General features: G+C 33.2%; 4 protein-coding genes across 4 annotated transcripts; all 4 read left to right on the top strand.

Annotated features, from left to right (window-relative positions):
• The first annotated feature begins 2,039 nt into the window (after positions 1–2,039).
• Positions 2,040–3,514, top strand: LOC111691388 (apolipoprotein D-like). The gene is made up of 3 exons (XM_023454105.1): positions 2,040–2,344; positions 2,772–2,956; positions 3,014–3,514. Exons 1-3 carry the CDS (start codon positions 2,103–2,105, stop codon positions 3,358–3,360), a joined length of 774 nt encoding a protein of 257 aa, XP_023309873.1. The 5' UTR covers positions 2,040–2,102; the 3' UTR covers positions 3,361–3,514.
• Positions 3,515–3,548: 34 nt separating this feature from the next.
• LOC108916114 (apolipoprotein D-like) lies at positions 3,549–6,040 on the top strand. The gene is made up of 5 exons (XM_023454106.1): positions 3,549–3,831; positions 3,882–4,012; positions 4,084–4,175; positions 5,652–5,744; positions 5,804–6,040. Exons 1-5 carry the CDS (start codon positions 3,718–3,720, stop codon positions 5,941–5,943), a joined length of 570 nt encoding a protein of 189 aa, XP_023309874.1. The 5' UTR covers positions 3,549–3,717; the 3' UTR covers positions 5,944–6,040.
• A 944-nt stretch (positions 6,041–6,984) lies between these two features.
• Positions 6,985–12,592, top strand: LOC108917008 (tyrosine-protein kinase Drl). The gene is made up of 6 exons (XM_018723420.1): positions 6,985–7,230; positions 9,340–9,467; positions 10,207–10,772; positions 10,827–11,255; positions 11,316–11,612; positions 11,675–12,592. The coding sequence occupies exons 1-6, from the start codon at positions 7,116–7,118 to the stop codon at positions 11,784–11,786; spliced, it is 1,647 nt and encodes a 548-aa protein (XP_018578936.1). The 5' UTR covers positions 6,985–7,115; the 3' UTR covers positions 11,787–12,592.
• Positions 12,593–16,519: 3,927 nt separating this feature from the next.
• Positions 16,520–21,194, top strand: LOC108916614. Its single transcript, XM_018722914.1, has 2 exons — positions 16,520–16,664; positions 19,870–21,194. Exons 1-2 carry the CDS (start codon positions 16,610–16,612, stop codon positions 21,039–21,041), a joined length of 1,227 nt encoding a protein of 408 aa, XP_018578430.1. The 5' UTR covers positions 16,520–16,609; the 3' UTR covers positions 21,042–21,194.
• Positions 21,195–21,553: the final 359 nt, after the last annotated feature.

The following is a 21,553-nucleotide window of genomic DNA, read 5'->3' as shown; positions in this document are numbered from 1 at the left end:
CGATAAGAAATGCAGATGAACGACATAAATAGCGAAATTAAAATACGTATCCAAAAAATTCAAAGTTACCAGTAAAATAACAATGTTCAATAAAGTTATATTTATTGGTTTCACTCTTGGAATATACAGGGTATCCCAGGAAAAGTGCCAAAATCATTAACCACGTATTTAACTGATCATTAAAAGCAACAACTTTCGTCTAATAATTTTTTTCGAAAACTCACTCGTATTTTGTACCTATTAAAATAACTGCCTGTAGATTAAAGAAATACCTAAATAACGTATGCGAATGTTTCATGAAATGATTCGCTATCTCCACATTTTTGCCAGCATAAATACTGGCAATAATTAGTTCCCATTTTTGTGCTTCTTTTTGTCCATTCAACTCTGCTAAGCGTTCCAAATTATGCCCCAGTGGCGGGTCACAAAAATTTAACATTTAAAAAAATTACGTTGCTGTTGCTGTTCAAAAGCGTGGTAAAAATTTTGGCACTTATTTCTGAGGCACCCTGTATACACGGTGGTGATTCGCACAAAGAACAAACAAAAAAACTAGATAGAGGTCTGCATTTTTTTACAATTGGAGATCCAGTAGATATTTAGAATTAGAAAAATACGTAAATTTTAACTAATTTTATTTTTTAACATAGACTAGAATAAATGAAATACATAATATAATTCAATATATTTATTTTAATCTACTTAAAGTCTAGAAGTGCTATTATCAGAAATGTTAATAAACAAATAGTTCACCTGAACATAACTTTCTAGTAATAAAAACTGTAAGGTCGGTATTTAAACAATATATCCTGTCGTTCGTCCGGCATTGTCAAGCAGCAGATAATAAAATGCTTTTACTGCAAATTTTACTTACTCGAAGTATGTTAGCAATCGCGTGATTTGTATTTACGACGTATTTTATAGATGAAAAAAACAGGTATTACTATAATGTAATGACAATGATTAACTCTCGTCGCTAACTTACTCATTTATAGAAAACAATTTGCGGCAGGATTATAATCAATGATTATGTATTCAAAAATCGTTATAACAACAAAGTGTGCAGCGCCATCTGTGTTCCCGCAACCAAATAAATGTGGAAATACAAATAGCCATCTCACTTACGTTACAGTTAACTAGCGAGTTATATAACAACTACCGCGCCACCTCTCGGGAGACGTATGAATTAATAGATTTGCAGTTAACTTTAATAATTATTACACAACACAACTTAGCACGTTTTATGATAGATGGAAGCACACAGCAGGTTCATAAAAACACTAAATGTTTGAATTAAATAAATTATTATATAAAAATAAATAACAGATATACGATAGACACTTATTCCATCAAGAACATTTTGAATCATTTATGTATGGAATATATACGTTCAATGTGACTAGTTCACGTGAACGGGAAAGTTACTCCATTCTAGTTTTGCTCCGAGATGCTTACTGAAAGTGTTGATGTTCTACATTTATTTAAACTTGAAATAATAAAATATTTCATCAAATATACCAGACAAATTTTGATGTGTACTTAAAATAATTTAAATAGTTATAGTATTGTAGCAAATATAAATCAAATTAAGACTTTTTTCGGGATACTATTAAACTGAGGTGGTTTTAATTATACTTATACTTATGCCTTAAAAATTAACTGAAATGGATTGATGGATGCGCGAACGCCTTTCTTTCCTGCATCCTGTACAAATGCTACTTGTGATTCCACTAGGCTAACACCAATTTGGTAAATAAAAATTAACATACGAAAAGCTGAATAGACAATATGTGAACCAAAAACGTGACGAAAATAAATCAGGACGGAACACTTTAAAATTCCTAGTTAAACGGCTGTTTGTCAACAATATTTATTCACAGATCGAACGAGGATAGTTCGAGAGGCCAAGCCAGGTTATTAGCCTTCTTAAAAGAAGTATAAGAGAACCGTTTCTTAATTAATAATAACAAAACCGATTCAATCAAAATGACCGCCTAGACGGCATCGTTTCTTTTTGTTTTAACGATTTTGAGGCAGTTTTCCAATTACGGCCAGTACTATATAAGTACGTTCAAGTGTCGGGAATTCAAATTACCGCTACCATGATCCGAGTGTACATCTTCTTGGCGCTTGCGGCGGTGGGCAAGGCCCAGATCCCCAGTTTGGGCTTCTGTCCGGAGTATCTTCCCATGGCCGACTTTGACATGGAACAATTTTTGGGAAAGTGGTACGAGGCCGAGCGGTACTTCCAATTTTCTGAAGTTGCGGCTCGCTGTGTCGTCACGGACTACGCCAGAGCTGTCAGTGGAAAGATTTACGTCTCCAACGAAGTTACCAACAGACTGTGAGTACTAAATTTCTAATATGAAACATTGTTACATTATTATTTTTGATATCTGAAAAATAAACCGCCAAACTAACTACACACTACAATTTAAACCATCCTGTATATTAAATAACAGCCATAGTGCTAGGGTAATTTTTATACACGCATTATAAAGTGTAATTAAAGTTGTTACAATAAGATGAATTATTATCTTTCGCTTTTTTGTACCCCAGTTGTGATCGTGAGGAACATGTAAATATTAAAAAGCCGAGGAAGCGGGAATTAAGTTTTTTTTTACATTTTACATCATGGAATACGCCTAAATGCGTCACTGTTTAACAACACATGTCCTAATACGCTTAATTTCCCATGCACATGGTCTTAAAGTATTTTCGACGTATTTCTGTTATCAACGGCCTATTTTCAAAGCGACATTTTTTTTCAGAACAGGTGTAAAGCGCATAATAGGCGGCCATATTGACTTAGCGGGCAAAGATGGCGAGGGCAAACTAAATGTGAAATACACCACGACCCCCATCTCCACAGAAACAACCCTCACGGTTCTAGACACCGATTACGATTCCTACGCGGTCATATGGAGTTGCAGCGGTTTTGGACCGATCCACGCACGTAAGTGAACCCGTATTAAATTTTATCACGTTTTTTATTTTTTTTTCTTAACTTCAGAAAGCGTCTGGGTGATGACAAGAGACCGCATACCCCCCGGACCGGTTCTGCAAACGGCATACGGGGTACTGGACAAGTTCAAAATCAGCCGCACCTTCTTCGTCAAAACAGACCAAGAGGGTTGCGCCTTGGCCGCTTCCGACATCAACGCAGCTAATGGAATCACCTCCATATCGACCGTGGCTGAAGCCACTGGATATGAACAAAAGAGCGCGGAAGATGCGGACCCCCAACAGGTCGCTGAGGTGATTTTAAGCAATGCTGAAGGCCAAGATGCAACCGGTACTACCCCTGAGGGAGGTACAGTACCTGATGAGGACTTAGAAAAAGAAAATTCTGATCAGTAACATGTAACATGTAAAAATGCGTATTCTCATGTATGTAAGACGCCCTGTGTATTTAATTATTTCTGTACTTACTAATTAACCGTTGTACAAATAGTGTAAATGTTTCCACTAAGTGCTATTTATTTATTTAATGTTACAAATAAAATGCTAGTGACGTAAATACCTGTTTTACTGTTCATAGCGCATCCACATTTCTGTTTGGTTGAGGTATAAAATCGTATAAGAATTAACCGCGTTTGACAGTTCTTCACCGTTATCCTGACCTAGTGAGTGAGAAGTGGAAGAATTGCAGAATTCAGTTAACACATTATACGTAACTGACCATCAAAAGGCAAAGTCGTACCGGCAAGTCCAAATATGTTGCGGTTCTTGGTGTTCGCGCTTTCCGTATTTTCTTTCGCTCAAGCTCAGGTGCCCTTTTTTGGGCCTTGCCCTAATGTGTCGACGGCAGCAAATTTCGATGTGCAGAGAGTAGGTAACACGATAATAAATTAATATTGTTTTTAAAGCGCATTTTTCAGTATTTGGGGAAATGGTACGAGGCGGAGAGATATTTCGCGATTTTCGAATTTGGAGGAAAATGTGTCACAGCTAACTATGAAGTGAGGAAGGACGGAGCGGTGAACGTTGTCAATCAACAAATCAGTGCATTGTACGAGTCTTTTTTTCAAGTATAATTAACTAGTTTCTCGGGATCAAGTTTAATTGATTAACTTATTTCAGAACTGGTATCCGATCTACTATTGAAGGAAATGCTAATCAAGTTGGAAGATCTGACGAGGCGAAGCTGACAGTCAATTTTCCATCGCTCCCTGGTAAGGTTATACATTAATATCATTATCAACTAAAACTACATTATTCATTTCATTACAAAGTGAAAATCTCATTTAATTATTCGCCGAAGAATTCATAAAACTTTTCAATTATCGCATATCCTCATATAACTGAGTTGCAAAACATAATTTTTTCACTTATTTTTACTTTTATATCTACAAGAACATTTTAAATTTCTGTTACTCAAGTATTTCTCAGAAAATTAGCGAACGTTAAAATTTTTAAAGCAATAATTTAATTAATGCTTTCTTCAACCTACATCTTGAACAACCGTTATAACGATTCTCACTCATCTGGGACAACATACTGTGTAATTACCTTAAAAAAATCTAGTAAATTAGATATGTATTTTTATGCATAAAAAGTTTCATTTAATGTCTAGTAAACATTTCTACGAAATTTTCCTACCATTTCATTTTTTATGTATTTTCCAATGCACGATATATAATTTTAAATATTTAAATATATATCATGCCTTTAAAATGACAAGTTTAATTATATACTGCAGTATCAGTTGCTTTTAAAGTTGCTCGTACATTAACATTTAATCGACAGCTATCTACACCATTAAATCAATTATTGTTTATGTCAACAAATACATATTTCCATATTATTTACTTTTTGCAATTGACACTAAGAAATGTTCATTTTCCTAAAAGCAAGTATTCTGTTAATTTTAACCATTGTTCTGAATAATATGAATAATGCAATTATACCTATTTCGTATACAATGATTTATATGTACTGCAAAAGCCTTTGCCAATTTAGGTAACCTTTCCACAATTTAGAGACAGATTAATTAAAAATACAGGCATGAGATTACCGGTTACAGCTGACAGCTTTGAATTATTTAGGTTTATGTATGAAATTACAAAGATATTAATCCAGGTGTTGATACCATTTCATATGGTTCGACTTAGGCGTTGATAAGATAAAAATTTATTTAAACGGGAGGAAAATATTAATCCAGTTAAACTCTGGGATATGTCTTCACAATCACAATTGTAAATAAAATTAGACGAAAATAGAAATGAAATTATTGGGCGAATCGGATGATCACATATTTTGAATAAGTAGATATAAAAATATTATTGGTTTAAGTAAATGATTTTAAATAAACCCGACAGAACAATGTCATGGGAAAAATAAAACGCAGTTCAGTGAATCGTCTGCATTTAAATGCAGGAAACATGTAAATAATAACTGCATACGTGCATAAAACGTTTCGAACATTAATAAAAGGAAACGTTTGCAGCTTTAAATGCTACATCCTACATTTACAGAAGCTAATCACTAAGGCATACATTTTCTGAATACAGATATCATCTTATAAAGAATGGACAGACTACTTACCATCATATACTCATATACTCTATCGCTGTCGTTGCACTCGGTTTTTCTGAAAAAAAAATCCAAAATAAAAACTAAATTTAAGCTTATACAATTTTTTTTTTTAGTTAATTTTGACGCTCCATATTGGGTTATAGCCACGGACTATGACAACTATTCTGTAGTGTGGTCCTGTAACAATTTCGGAATACTAAGCACAAGTAAGAAAAAATAAATTTGAAATCACCATCATACAATTCGATTAACTGCATTGTTGTAGGAAACGCCTGGATTCTGACCAGAAAGAAAAATCCCTCGCTTGACGCAATGGAAAAAGCTTACGCTGCTTTAGACAAGCAAAACATCAGTAGAGCCTATTTCATCAGGACTGATCAAAAGAACTGCCCAAATAGTAACTAAAAGGACTCTAAGTAATTTGGGAAATGGTGTAGGTTTATTTATTTATTTATTTCATTGTAATAAGAAATCTTAATTTTAAGGCTGATGTAAATGTAAAAATTACATAAATAAAATTTTCAGATTTATATTTCTGTATAAACAATATCCTCCCCATGTAAGCAAACAACTAAACAATTTGAATTTGTTTTTAAATACACAATTTCAGAAAAAAATATATTCAAAGAATTTTAGATTTAAAATGGGCAAAATACAAATTAATCGAAATAAATTTTGGCTTAAAAATACCAGAGAGAAGTAAAATATGGGTCTTAATTAATTACCTAATTAATTATGAATGAATCATTCATGTTTTGACTTAAATATTTAGATTTATGGGTACCAGTAGGTACAGTGTCTGAAGCACATAAGAAATCTTATAATCCTAATAATTTAAACACAGTATTGTGAAGCCTAGCCCGGTGAGCCAAACGTCTTTAAATTCTACCATGTTAATTTTTGTTTGCAGTTACGGTAGCGGATGTTAGAAAAATAGCCGGTATACAACATCTTGTTATAAGTCGGGTTGGGTCGGTTTGTAGGCATACAGCCATCGGGAGTCATCGACATTAATCTTTCAAGCGCCATTGTCAGGTCGCAGCAACCTATTCTAAACTAGGGAAATATCTAGAAACAACTGAATTATTTCGTGGTAAAGGTATATTTTATTATCCTTATTCTGACTTAACTTCACAAATTATAATAGTTTCTTTAATAAATATTCTAAACCAAGTCTTTTTCAGTAAAAAAACCTACGTTATTTTTCCTTTCTTGTTACTATGTTTACGTCTGTGGTTATAAAATAGGCAAAAGTTACGAATACGAATGTATTCAAATAAAACTAAAACTTTCTTAAATTTAAATATATATAAACCGTCATCTTTGTTTCAAATTTAGGTGCAAGACATCAAGTTAGATACATTTTCATTGGAAATCTGGCAACGCGGTTTTGCTGCTGGGGCACATGGTGACATGCGGGCGTTGCTTTAAAGCATACGAGCCGGAGAAGGCAAAGCACAAACCGAGATAAATAACAAAAGAACAACGATGTAGTGCAGTACAGTGTGGTGTAAACATAACCAAAATTCTCATCCTAACAAATCATTTAAGCCATGTAAAGAAATTAACAAAGTAAAATGAAATTATTCGTACCAAATCATATTATAACTCTACTAATACTGACGTATTTAAATTCTGTAAAGGCGTATTTAAATTTATACCTAAGTTTGTCGGAAGTGCAAAGGCTTTTGGGTAAGTTAATTTGTGTTTTACGTGCATTTGTTTATAAATAGATTTCTAATGTTTTTAAATTTATTGCGCATGTGTAGTGGTGATCGACCAGAAACACATTATAGTGTGACGAATGATTAACACTACTTAGCAGGCAACCCCATGTCTCTATACCCCTGTATACCCCATCACCTTACACATCATGGGTTTAAATACACTCGAGTTGCTTTTACTATCCTTGTTGAAAATATATGACGCCTCTCTAATTAAAGAGCTACAAAAAATTGCTTTTATTTGTTTCTGTTGCATACACAGTACTGTGGTCTATATAAACAAATGATGAGTTGCTTCGCACATAGGCGTATCAAGAATAGTCTGATCGTCCTACTAGGAGATATTAAAATTTATTACTTTATTGAAAAAATCATTAATATTAACGTTTTACGAAAAGCAAAAAATCGGAATGTGTGACCAACACTGTTCTTCAGTTGTATATAAAAATGTTCTGAAATTGTGGAAAAAATAAAACTGCAACATTACTTTCTCTCAAAAATGTATCCTACCTTTTAATTAAAATTAAACACCAAAGTAGTAAGAAAATAGTAAAAAATACAAATCCATATTTAAGATTCGTTCCTTTATATTACAAATTATTTTTTTAATATGTATGTATAAAAAATATAAAATAAAATGTACCCTTGTTTCAAAATGTTTACGAAGATTTTTAAACATTAATAAAAATATGTAACGCCAATGATTCCATGCAGCAAGGATGCGTCTGCTTACAAACCAAGATATAAACCAAACGAAACCAAACAAGTTTTGGTAGATACGAAAGTTAACTTCACATCATTTATGTCACAATATTTATAAACTTAATATCCTTACTTGACAGTAAGTTGAACATCCTACGGTATGCTGAGAGATGTCATTGCAGTTCTTAATTTTTTTTGTTGTACCTGTTTTACATACCTTTGGACGGGCCTTTGGATTTATATTTGAAACTGTGCATTTTATTACTGAAACTGCTGTCTACCCTACTACTTATATCCTAAGTGTTTACACCACATGAAATTATAAAGGTATTTTTAGTGGTCTACCTATTTTTGACAGAAATATGTGGAAATTGGTATGGAGCTCTTGTTTGAGGGCATTGGCCTACCGAATTTAAAGATCATCCGTACTTTGAAAAATCAGTTGTGCAGTCGATTAAATTTAATGTTTACATTATATATCATTAATTACTATGCTATATTTTTGCCTATAACAGTGATGAAAATTATAAATCAACTTTTTTTTTCTTGGTCATAAGGCCACAATGAAGTAGATATTGTTAAAAATTTGGTAATTATATTAAAGCTATAATCCTGTATATCTTTTATATCCGTGTCCGTAAAAAAAATCGTGTGTTGGTTTTAACAACATAAAAGAACCGGTATAATTTACCATTTTTCGAAAATGGTAAATAAGTATGCAGTGAAATTATAGTTTCTCCGACACAACTTTAATAATGCCGCTATTATTATTTACACTTAAGGACGATAAGATTATACTATACAAAGCTGCTAGGGTTACGTAGGTCAAATATTTTCAAAGAACCAAGAAGCCGACGTATTTGTTTAATAAAAGAACTTCGTTGGCGTCATATGTAGAAAATGAATATATTTCTTCTGCAGAAAATAACAGGACTCAACAATGCTTCTAAATGGATACAGAGTTTTTGTACATTAATAATTTTTAACTAACGGGTACAAGATAAAAAAAATCTTTTTCATTGCAAGACTCTTTAATTTTAGTTGTGCAAAAAAGCCTAACAAAAAATTTATAATTTTTTTATTCTCCAGGCAAACACTAAAAGTTAATGTACCGATTTCAACTGTCACAATTGGCATTAATGACTAGATTACATTTAATTTTATTATCTAAAATGTGAATTAAAGACTACTGTCTTTAATTCACTTAATCAAGTAGTATTATGAATAATTGATGACAGTGACGATAATAACAAAATTATACGCAAAAAGAAACATTTTATTCCCAATTTCGGTCAACTGTAACCCTTTTTTGTGTGCCTTTTTTAAATTTTTTGTCTAATCTTTAACAAAGTTTTTATTGCAAGCGACTTTTTAGGTTTGGCAGCCGAATTATATTACATCAGAAACGGCAATATTAACAATTATGCCCTAAATTTTGTCGTTCCAGTTCCGTCCAAAATCGACTCTTTACACTTCATATGGGAAAGCTTAGCTGGGCAACCGGTAAGTATAATTTTGTTAAAACAAATTCATAAAGAATACAATCCAAGAATACAAACTTATTTCATATTTCATTCTGAATCGCAAATAAAATAGGAGGCAAGAGATGCAAAATAGTAACAATTTCATAAAGAATATGTAAATAACAAAAAGTGGTTCACAAAAGTGACTTACCTTAACAAAAATTATTAAAATGTTTACACAAAATCACTGCACACAAAACGATACTTGCGTAAACTTTGAGGTTACCGGTATATTTGAATTGTTTCTTCACGTGTGCCAACTGTGTAAATTAAAAATAATGAGTACACACTGAAACGTATTTATTTTTTTTTTAGATATAAATAGAAATAAGTACCTAGTAAATTAAGAATTCTATGCAAATAAAAATGTTTTTTATATTCAAATAATTCATTGCATTCAGTTTAGCCTGCTAAAAAATTTAAACGTTTAGTTTAACACTCACCTGTAGGTTACAACATAGGTTTAAACTGACTTATTTAAGCATTTATTTCTACTAATGTCTAGAGATATTGAATCCATTTTGCTTCGAGGCTCCCTGCATGCGCATTTCTTATGTGACGTAAGTCGGAGGAAACTTTAAGTAATTTTTTCATACGTTTCACCTAAACTATCAGCTTAATTTTTTTTTTTTTTAAAATGGAAAGCTCTCATACGCAGAGCCTCGAAGCAAAGTGGATTGTCTGTCTCTATACACTATTTTAATTCCTTATCGTTTCAGCTACCCTATTCGATAAAGGTAGAGACTTCAAACTCCCCCGCACTACCTCCCCCAAAATTAAACATATCAAGCAGTGGTTCTATCCCAACGTCACCGCAAACATTCACCGTTTCTCTCCCATGCTCTGGAGTCGTGGAGGCAGAAGTGGATATTACCATAACGATAAATATAACAGTATCACACGACAATGTAACAACTCTAACATTTCGACGAAATAAAATCTGCCTTCAATTCGAAAAGTCTACGATGTACGTTTCTATGGATTCCATGCCGCAATTCTCTAATTCGACTAATATATTCTACATAGCAGTGTGCTGTGCTGTGATACTGATCATCATTCTTGCTTTCCTGGTTACGTTGTACTACATAAAGGACAAGAAAAGTAGAAGGACTATAGAAACCGCTGGTGGGCCCACTACGACCACTACAACGTTTCTAGCGGCGTTACCTCGGAACAGTGTAAACGCTTCGTCTTATGGTAGCTTTAGGCGAATGCCGAGTTATTCCCTGATCGATGAGAGGTCCAAGGATTTACAGGACAGAATTGCCGAACTTACAGTGCAGAGGTAAGGAAAGGTTTTCCATTTTTTTTTTAATTTTCTTAATCGATAACGTTTCAGGTGTAGAGTTCGCCTGAGCAGCATAATTCTAGAAGGAACCTTTGGCAGGGTCTATCATGGCTCCTACACGAACGAAGATGGTACCGAAGAAACCGTCATAGTGAAAACGGTAACCGACCACGCAAGCCAGGTCCAAATATCCCTCTTGCTCCAAGAGGGCATGGCCATGTATTCGTTAAACCACAAAAACATTCTAAGCATATTACGAGTGTCCATAGAAGACCACACCGCGCCGTTTTTGCTTTACCCATACAAGAACTACACGAATTTGAAGCTTTTCCTGCAGAAATGCAAAGTTTCCTCAGAGGGCGTTCACCACACTTTGACCACGCAGGAGGTGGTCGATATGGCCTTGCAGATCATACAGGGTATGCAGTATCTGCATAAAAAGCATTTGCTGCACAAAGATCTAGCTGCTAGAAACTGCGTGTGAGTATTACACACTACGCAGTCGTGTTATAAAATGTACGATGCAATTCATATTTACAGGGTCGACGACAAGCTAAACGTCTTAGTAGCCGATAACGCTCTGTCCCGCGACCTGTTTCCTTCGGATTACCATTGTCTAGGCGACAACGAGAACAGACCGGTGAAGTGGCTTGCTATTGAAAGTTTATTGCACAAAAACTTCTCGCCGAGCTCCGACGTGTGGTCGTTCGGCGTGTTGCTCTGGGAGCTGACGACGCTCGCTCAACAACCGTACACTGAAATCGATCCTTTTGAAATGGCTGCCTATTTGAAGGATGGGTATCGCTTGGCTCAGCCGATTAACTGCCCAGATGAACTGTAAGTGTATTTTATGAAGCCTGTTAAATATCGGTACGTTTCATGTGCCTTTTTTTTGTCAGATTTGCAGTGATGGCTTACTGTTGGGCGATGAGCGCAGAAGAACGACCGACTTTTACCCAGTTACACGTGTGTCTTCAAGAGTTTTATGCACAGTTGACCAGATACGTGTGACGCAAACTAGACTAATAAATAAATGTTCCTAATAACGATCGTGCCAGAACATTTTCTATTTTCGATGACTAAATTCCATGCCGAATGTTTAACTTACTGCATTCGGCTCAAATAGGAACTGGTAGAACTTATCAATACCAAAAATGCGGGAATACTTGGGAATCCTGGCACTGTTGTTATTTGACTTGGGTGCCAAATTTTTTTTACTGTTTGTATTACAAACTTATATTTATTTTACCAAGATGTATTCACGATATTATATTAAATAGATATTTAAATCAAAGAAAGTTAAGATACTATTATATATATAAATGTTTAAACTAGGGTACGTTGTAAATATACATCCCTTATTTTATTTAACTTTATTTAAACAGATTTTTAAATTCTGTACCTAAAATGTTGTGATCTCTATATATTTTTATTATATTAGTTCGTATTTTATTACGTGTATCTATGACTGTTTAATTTAAGAGTGCTTTAAATGTCTAGAATAGCGTTTGATTTTGTAAGTTCTTTTACAGAGGACAACAGATTACATAAACTTAGATTCACTTGAAACAATTCGTAAAATACTAATTTTATCAACAAGTTACGACAAAGTTTCTAAAATTTTAACAGCCCTTGAAGAGTTTTGTTCATTTTGCTTCAGAACTTTGGTCGATCACACTTAGTATTTAGTAAGACAATAAGAAACAGTTTTTATGTAATCTGTGTGGCAAGAAGTTATATTCCATGGAGATATTATAAAATTCAGCTTACAAAATGTATTTTTTATATGAAGATTATTAAATTTGAAAATTTTATAACTTGCCGTTTTATTTCGAATACAATATTGCATTTTCCCGAGATATATGTAACATACAATAGGTGATATTTTTAATAAACAAATCGGTAACTGTAAAAGTAAAAAGTATTTCATTCACGTTGTACGCGTGGAGAGCCACCTAGCCCCAGCGACTCCAAATACTCAAATCCGATTTTACAATTAATTGCGATAGTATTTACCACAGTTTTTTAGTACAATTGCTTACGTGTATAGCAACTCGGAGTTGATGGATATTGTTTTAATTTATGGTGAAGCAAGGCAATATATATGTTATGGTGAAGCATGGTTATGGTGAAACAACATAACATTTGTGATAGTTCGTAGAAACTGTGAAAGACGGGTCCAAATGTGTTTACACGTTGGTGAACATCCAAAATTTTTTTTTGATAAGTTCTGAATCACCCTGTATGTCTCCTTTGATGCAAAACACAGGGTCTTAATTAGAATGTATACAAGTACATTAGCAGAACAATTTTGCTCAACTGCACATTAATCATTAATCAAATATGCAGGGTATTTGGCACCTGAAGCAAATATTTGCTTGCCGCCCTAAGAAAAAATATATACATGTTACACCTGCTGGAACAAATAACAAATTTATTAATAAAAAGTTATAAAAAATAAAAAATATTTCAATTGACAAAAATAAATCAAAAAATATTTTAGCAAAAAAACAAACAGAAATTATAAGAAAAATCCTATAAAAAGTAAAAGATATTCCAATAAAGCTAAAAATAAAAAATTTTCAATAAAAACAAAAAAGAAACTAAATAATGTCAAAACGGGATCTTTACACATATCACATATCAACTTTTCTACATTTTTCATTAACAAAGTCTTCAGTAATATCATCGTAAACCAAATTATTCGTTATATCTTTCTTGATACCAAGATGGCTAAGTCTCTTAACCGTTCCTGCGCCGTGGTTGATCGTAAATAATTTTTTGTAATTTTTAATTTTGAAAAGGAACGTTCTCTACTGGACACAGAAACAGGAATGGTTAACAAAATCCTTAAAGATACTACGATGTTAGGCACATGTTAACGTTGACATGTTTAGTGCGAATAAACCGAGTAAACGAATAAGTATGAAGTATGGATTAGAATATGTAACGTTCACAATAAAGCACAAAGCATTCATTCGGAGTCGAAAAAAGATTTTTTCAGATTTTTGTGCAATTTTCAATTTCTGAAATTTATAAAAAGTTAATAATAAAGTCTTAAAATGCCGCCCTTAAAAAAATGTCGCCTGAAACATCTGCTTCGCTGTTTCGCCCCTTGTGCCGGCCCTGCAAATATGCAGAGATTCAGTGATTAAAAGTGACGTCATACATAATGGTTATAAGAGGCATCAAAACTAATTTCAGTGTATCAAAATTACTTTCTTTTGTCAAAATATTTTGACAGACACTTCCAGCCAATGCAATGTTTACATTAAGATTGTCAGACTAAACTCTAGAGCGGGCAAGTTTGAATCGTATAGTGGGGGATATGAGAGCTCAAACAGCATTTTATTTTGAATTTTATCAAAGAATTCAGGAAACATTCTGAAAAAATTGGAATAGCTTTCTTTGTCATAAATCCTCATTGTTTTGAGTAGATTGTTACTTGCTCCTTGAGACATTCTGTTGATTTATCTGAAGATCTCTGATACCCAAATACGTTTTGTTTTATTCTTGGACTTTTTTTATTAAATTTAAATAATGAATTAACAATTTGATAATCTTAAGAGTAGCAGATCTTTCCCAACTCAAGTAATTTTGCCGTTTTTTCAACATTTTACCATTTCCTTTTATTATAATTCCACTGAATTGAAAATATATTCTCTTATACACATATACCCACCCATCTGCTTATACAAAATGCCAATTTTTTTATTTACAATGTCACTTTCCTAGATTAATACCTACCTACCTATATCAGCCACGAAATTTGAATAATTCTAAATTTTTCGAATTTTCACCCCCAATAACGGCGGTGACAACATTTTTAAAATTATGGCGATGTTTCGCATGGTACTAGCTATGTCCTGTACAGACTTAGTTTCGCGCAACTCACTCGGTTTCAAAAATACAAACCTATGTACGTTTTCAGCCACGAAATTTGAATAATTCTAAATTTTTCGAATTTTAACCCCCAAGAACGGCGGTGACAACATTTTTAAAATTATGGCGATGTTTCGAATGGTATCTACTAGCTATGTCCTGTACACATTTAGTTTCGCGCAACTCACTCGGTTTCAAAAATACAATACCTATGTACGTTTTCACTTCACAGTTACTGCATAGAATAATATTCATTGATTTTAGAAACTATAAGAGGCTGCAATGGAGTTGGATTATCGATTTTGAAAGCATTGGTACGCACAATACAGATCTCTGTTGCAAAAGAGCCAGTGTTTCGTAATATAGTTAAGAGATATCGCGCGTTTCTTTGGCGTCATTGCGTCAATTCCACAATTGAGAAGAAACTTAAAATTTTCAATTAATTAAGTGTTTTTATTACGTAGGGAATTTATAAAATCGCTGTACAACCATTTCTTGTTGTTTTCACAAAAATACGAAGCTTTAAGGGCCAATTTTTAAATAACTGTTATGTGGGAATAAATAATTCAAAAGCTTATTCCAGGTAGATGGAAATTTTCTTGGTTTTAAAAGAACATTAACATAAGAGACCTAATCTAAGTAACTGAATAAATTGTCTGCAGGTTGCAGGCATATTTATATGAAATGAAAATTGATTCATGCACTTGGTTGTTTTACTGGTAATAGTGTAAAACAAAAAATCGTGTTTATACAATCAACGTGCTCGAAAATAGAAATTATTAAAATAGCATGTATTTAAAACGTTTATTTAAATAAATAGCATTTCTAAGAAAATAAAAAGATCAAAAACATTAAATAAATATGTACAAGCATTTTCACCTTATCAAAATAAATCGAATATTCACATTATGGTAAAATAATTTAAAAAAAGTTCCGTTCAAAAATACTTTTTAGTTAGAAACAGGTTTCTGTGCTTTCCAAGATTTGTAGATACCATAACAACCAATATATTTTACTCGGTCTCCGACCTGTAATAAGAATAATTAAATGTGTATATATTGCGCCTCTTTACATTTCATGGCAAACCAGTAGTTTTGATTTTAAACTTGATTGTGTGTTACATGAACAATTGCCAAATTTCATTGAAAATAAACGCGTTGAACATCAAATCTACAAGATATTTATCATTAGAGTTGTCAGAATATGGTTTCTTTAAGTATCAAGTCCGTTTACGTCATTTCCATATGATTTACAAAACAGACGTGACATATTTCAGGTATACAACAATCAAAATAACAAAGGTACGCAAAATAAAAACCATATTGAAAAAAAATTATTTTCGATTTTTAACTATATGTGTTAAATACTCCTCAAGCCAAACTGAAGGAAATTTTCAAAATAAGAAAAGCTGTGTTTAAAGTAGGTTTTATAAAATTGACCTTATCAGTTGAAAGAAAAATGAGAAGATAAGTGTTTTGGTGATGTTAAATGGTGGTGATTTTTTATAATCGGAAACAAATGGGATGGAGTAAACGACACCTTTTCGGATGATTTGATAATTTTGGCCTTCGAGATGCAGCCAAAGCATTGTTGATCTGAAACACAGACGTTACGTAACTTGTATAGGTTTAACTATTTATTGTCTGGTGTTTTATATTGTTAGAAATAACAATCTATTAATTTCAAGTGACTCACCTGATACTGTGTTACTTCCGACAGGTTGCTATAGTACCAGAGGCAATACTGAAAATTTTAATGAATGCAATTATGATCAAAGAACATTTTATTTTTAACCTTGAAAATGAGATGAAGGAGACCAACATCCACGTTATGTTTTCTGTTTGGAAATAGTTAGTTAATTATTTGCTCAGGATTTGTCACGCCATAGGTGTCTTCACGCAAATTGTCGTCTCAGTTTCAGGCAAGAATCAAAGGGTTCCGGACGCACAATCATGCATTACCAAGTGCTAAAGGGATTGTTAATCACGTCGCATCTTCTCTTCACCAGTGAGTATCGATTTTAATTTCCTGCTTTCTCAATTTGAAAGGAATTATGTGCTTTTTGAATGATAATTTTTTATCCAGTAAAAAACGAAACAGTTTAAATTTGAATTATAGAATATTCATTATTTAATATCGCGCCTAAATTTCGTAATGAATAGCTTTTGACGCCAAATATCCAGCAGTTTTTTAGACTAATGATTTCTGCTTTTTTAAAAACGTAAGTTTAATAATTAATATCGATCTGCTAGACAAGCGAATTGCCTATTATACAAAAAATCAGATTTTTATTTTAAGTAATGTATCAATTCAACTATTGTTCACTCTGTATATGTTTCCGTTTTATTTCTTTAGCGGTTTCATAAAAACCAATAACCTAAATATGGTAATCGCTTTTAAATAACTGGTCACCTTGAATTGGCAGATATTATCTTTGAAATTATTAATTGTACACATACTAAAATATTAAGCTGTGTTTACCCGACTTTTTGATAGGATTGGCGGGAAGTGAGAGGAAGATTTTTCTGGTAGACAATACTTGTATCCTTAGTTACAAATTTCTTAAAATTGCAACTTTTTATCAAAATAAATGTGACTGGCGATTGTCGGAAGTCTAGACAAAGAGGGTAGCATTTCGTAAACGTCAGTCTTTTGTAAACATTCGTTAATGAAAAATTTCACTGTTGCGAAATATTAACTAAAACTTATATAGCTAAACTCGAAGTTATTTTATGTATTCGTGATTTAGAAACTTTGCCTGAGTCTTTGTTTAAAACTTTTAATTAGATCTCTGATGAAGCCGATACAAAGAAATAGGATTTACTAAAATCTCGAATGTCAAGGTGCATCCGGTGCAGCTGGTTTTCTTTGCTTTGTTTATAAACTGACGAATTTTTTTAAGCACAAATCCGCCTGGAACAGTATTACTTTTCAAAAGGTGCGCAACTTTTTGTCTTAGCAGAAAATTTTCAGAACTTAATTTAGAAAGGTTGAAATTGTTGGGGAGAATTTTATTGTTTGAGTATTTTCCACCTGTGAAAAAATTAATTAACTAAATAATTAATAATATGGCAATATTATTGTATTAAGTTTTGATTTGCTATATACGAGTGTCATATGGTCTCGACAAACTATATATTTTTAATTGCAGACAGAATTGACTGAAACGGACCCAGTCTTGAATAAAAAATGTTTAAAAAACTGTTAGTAATTAACTGACGATCAATTAATTCTAAATTATAGCTTTTCTATCCTCCAAAAAATTACTCCACACTCGGAGGATAAAGATCCTGGTTGTGACGCTGGTAAAATAAAAAATCTACGTGATATCAAATAATTCTTCTGTTTATAAACTGATTTGAATAATAATTTTATACCTGGAACTGGCGTTTGAGGCAGAGTAAGTCATTTCTGATGTAACACCAAGTAATTTATTTCATCTAGGTAATAAATGTTTCTCCTGTGATAAAATAATGGAAATTATTTACATGTTATGAAAATTATTTTAATCAGTGTCACCATCTAACCGCAAAATGTAATGTAAACACGAGCAGTCCGTAGTACTATTTCCTGGTATCATTAGTAAAGTATAATCTTGCGATTGGAAACATAGTTTTAAGTATATTCTTATTTAAATTGATATAAAGCTATTCAAAACAGTATTTAAAAGAAGTGCGATAGCAAATTATATTTACAGTTCTAAAAATGAGTTAATTTGTGTGCTTCTACACAAATACACAGAGTGTCCGGGGAAATGTGGGAAATCTCTCGGGTGCAGATAGAACATGAAAAAATAAGATGACAAGTTCCTATAACATTTTTTCGTACAGGCCTTCCGTAGGAAGATATGTGCACAACGCCGCTGGAAATCGGTTTTTCTTGATTAACTTTTAAAGTACTTAATATAATTTAATAAAAAATTTTATGTGATGGACACTAGTAACGACTACTTAAAATTATGTCCTTGAAACATATTTAGCTTTTTTAGTTTACCAGGGGCGGACTAAGCTTTACAACTTAATGCTTAAATTTTTAACACCCTGTATGATAAAGACTTTAAAATAATAAATCTGGGTAGTTTCAACCTTAGACTAAAAAAAAATACTCTTGTAGCATTTACTAGAAAAAGAATAATAAACAAATTCACATTTTATTTTTAATAAAAAGGGCCATGACTTATATATTTTTTTCTCGACAACAAAGCTATATATGTTTCAAGGACACTAGGACATTATTTTTAAAGGTCCTTACTAGTGTCCATCACATAAATATAGGGACTTGTCATCTTATTTTTTCATGTTCTATCTGCACCCGAGAGATTTCCCACATTTTCCCACACACCCTGTATATGTATTCATTATGTCAGCAAGAAGTATGTAGCGAACAACAATATGTTTTGTTTAAACTATTATATACTCACATAATTTTACTAATATGTAGCCGAAACATTTTCACATTCTATTTATAAACACGCCCTGTTCCGATGTCTCCCGAGATGGGCTGAACATTCCCCTTCATTTCGATAAGCAGAGCTTGTTAAGGGAAGTAATAGATCCATTGATTAATTGCAATCAACAAGTGGAAGCAGAAATTAATTTATCCAACAGGGATTAATAAACAAGGAACGTATTAAATCAGCTAAGCTTCTTAAAGGAAACGAATAACGCGTAATCAGCTTATTCTGAAGTCGGTACAGTTAGATTTAAAGGGGCACTCATTACTTTTAGCAAGGATTTATAATAAATATAACGAATTTAATTAAAAAGGTGGAATAAGCAAATATAATTACAGTGAAAGATTTTATTCGCGTAATGTTTGAAGGTATATCAAAGAAGTACCTAGCGAGCTAAGTTAACCTTTTCACGGAATTGTAATTAAAGTTGTTTTAATTATCCCATAGTTCCCGCACATAACTTATATGGCACTATTTACTACCATTCCACAATCTTAATTAGTTCATTTATTCAATAGAGCGTTCCAAACAGAACAGGCCCTTCGTTTCATATCCTACCTAACTTGCTTTAATTGAAGTGCTTTCTGACGCCTCAACAGCCGCAAACATATTGTTTGTTGTTCGGAATCTCCGCTTGCAAATACGTTTACATTTAATGCATGATACTTTACCCTCTAGTACAGGAATTTCAAAGCAAGTGAAAAATAAATTGTATTTTATTACAAATATCCTTTAACGCATCTCTATTTTATTTTTTAGCCACTGCAATCGGGATAGATGGAAAGTTGGACTTTGGAACCTCACACTCATCCACTTCATCTTTAAGAAACGGGGATAAAGATAGAAACACATTTACTCCGTTCAAATACAGCAAAACTATCAAAAGCAATGACGACTTCGAAAACATAGGGGTAGTTTGTACCTCCACCGGTTGCAATGCCTCAGAATCGACCAGCAGCACCAAAAATGAAGACGGCATACAGACAGACGTACTCGTGCACATCCAAACCAAAGTGGATTTCAAACAGAACAAAACCGAATCAACTGACTCGATTGGGGAGACTCCTGACATTCCTATAGTGGTAGGCTATGGAGGTTCTCAACTAGACTCTACCGTCGATGATGATAATGGTCGTTCCGTAGGTCCGCAATCTATATTTGTGCCAGACACGCCTGGAGTACCAAATTATAAATCAATTTCCAACTTCGATTCCAAATTTAAACCCCCTAGTTCACTAACACCGACAATAGTGTCTCAAGTAGGTCCTGTAAGTACTACTTTCGATGGTTTAGACTCTTCAGTAGGACCTGGCTCCTTTTATGGCAACAACCCGCCATCAGTGGGTTCTAGAATCGATGGTTTCGGTAACTCTTTCGATAATTTAAATCCCCCTGATGGGTTCTACGTTACTAAGTCTTCACCTGGGGCTTCAAGAGTAGATTACATCAGTAGATCTTTTGATAAACTGGACCCAGCAGCCAAAGCGGGATTTTATCCGTTAACAGGTAACTCTGAAGGGTTCAAACCACTTTCGTCTGTGTCTGGTGGTTCTGAAGGTAATAAAGATATTAAATATAAAGAGAATGGGATAGAAATCAAAATTCCCTACTTTGACCCCTCCTACCACAACCATTACTATGGCGAAAATCCCCCACCACAGTACGTTTGGTATTCCAAGAGACCTAATGGTTTTAACCCTGTAGAATTTAAGACCATCAAATCAACATGGACACCATCCCTGTGGAACAGGAAAGTGGTACCTCACAGACACGGTAGTACCATAGGAGGGGAAGGGGTGAAGTGTACATGCAAAGAGGAACATCCGGAAGCTGGTAATGGCTTAAGATGGTACCCTGACGTGGAAAGGAAGGTTCCATCGTTTAATGATCCCGGATCTCAGATTAACGACAAACTGGCGCCGTTGAATTGAGGATTTTAAATTATTTTATGGATTAAAAAGTGTCTATAAAAATAAAATTATAAATATTCACAAAAACCTTCTAGTGCATGGTACATTTTTAATATGACAGAGGAGAGATATGTACTTAGAAAATTACCAATAAATAAATGTTATTTAAAGTTATTCCTGTAGTGTTCTGAAAATTTTAAATGAGCTACAGGGTGTAAGAAGTTTGACTGTCATCATAAATGAACAAAAAAGTTGTATATTACAGGGGCATAACAGTTTTCAAAATACAGCCAGTATTAATATTGGGGAGTTTCATCACAACGTGACAACAGCGCTTAACCTGCCGATGCACACCACGTGTACACGCGGCAGACTTGTCCTACGGAAAAAATGTAAACAGATATTATTGTGAAACATTTAGTAAATTTCAAGACAATTTTGTTTTCCAGTTTTTAAATAAATAAAATAAAATGTATCGATTTTGTAGTACGAAGATAGTGTTGTGCTCAAATTTTAGCTCGAATTTTAGTAAT

Source organism: Anoplophora glabripennis, unplaced genomic scaffold, assembly GCF_000390285.2.
Source record: "Anoplophora glabripennis isolate ALB-LARVAE unplaced genomic scaffold, Agla_2.0 scaffold2, whole genome shotgun sequence".
NCBI lineage: Eukaryota > Metazoa > Arthropoda > Insecta > Coleoptera > Cerambycidae > Anoplophora > Anoplophora glabripennis.
The sequence above is the reverse complement of the archived record's forward strand: the minus strand, read 5'-3'. Positions and strand labels throughout refer to the sequence as shown.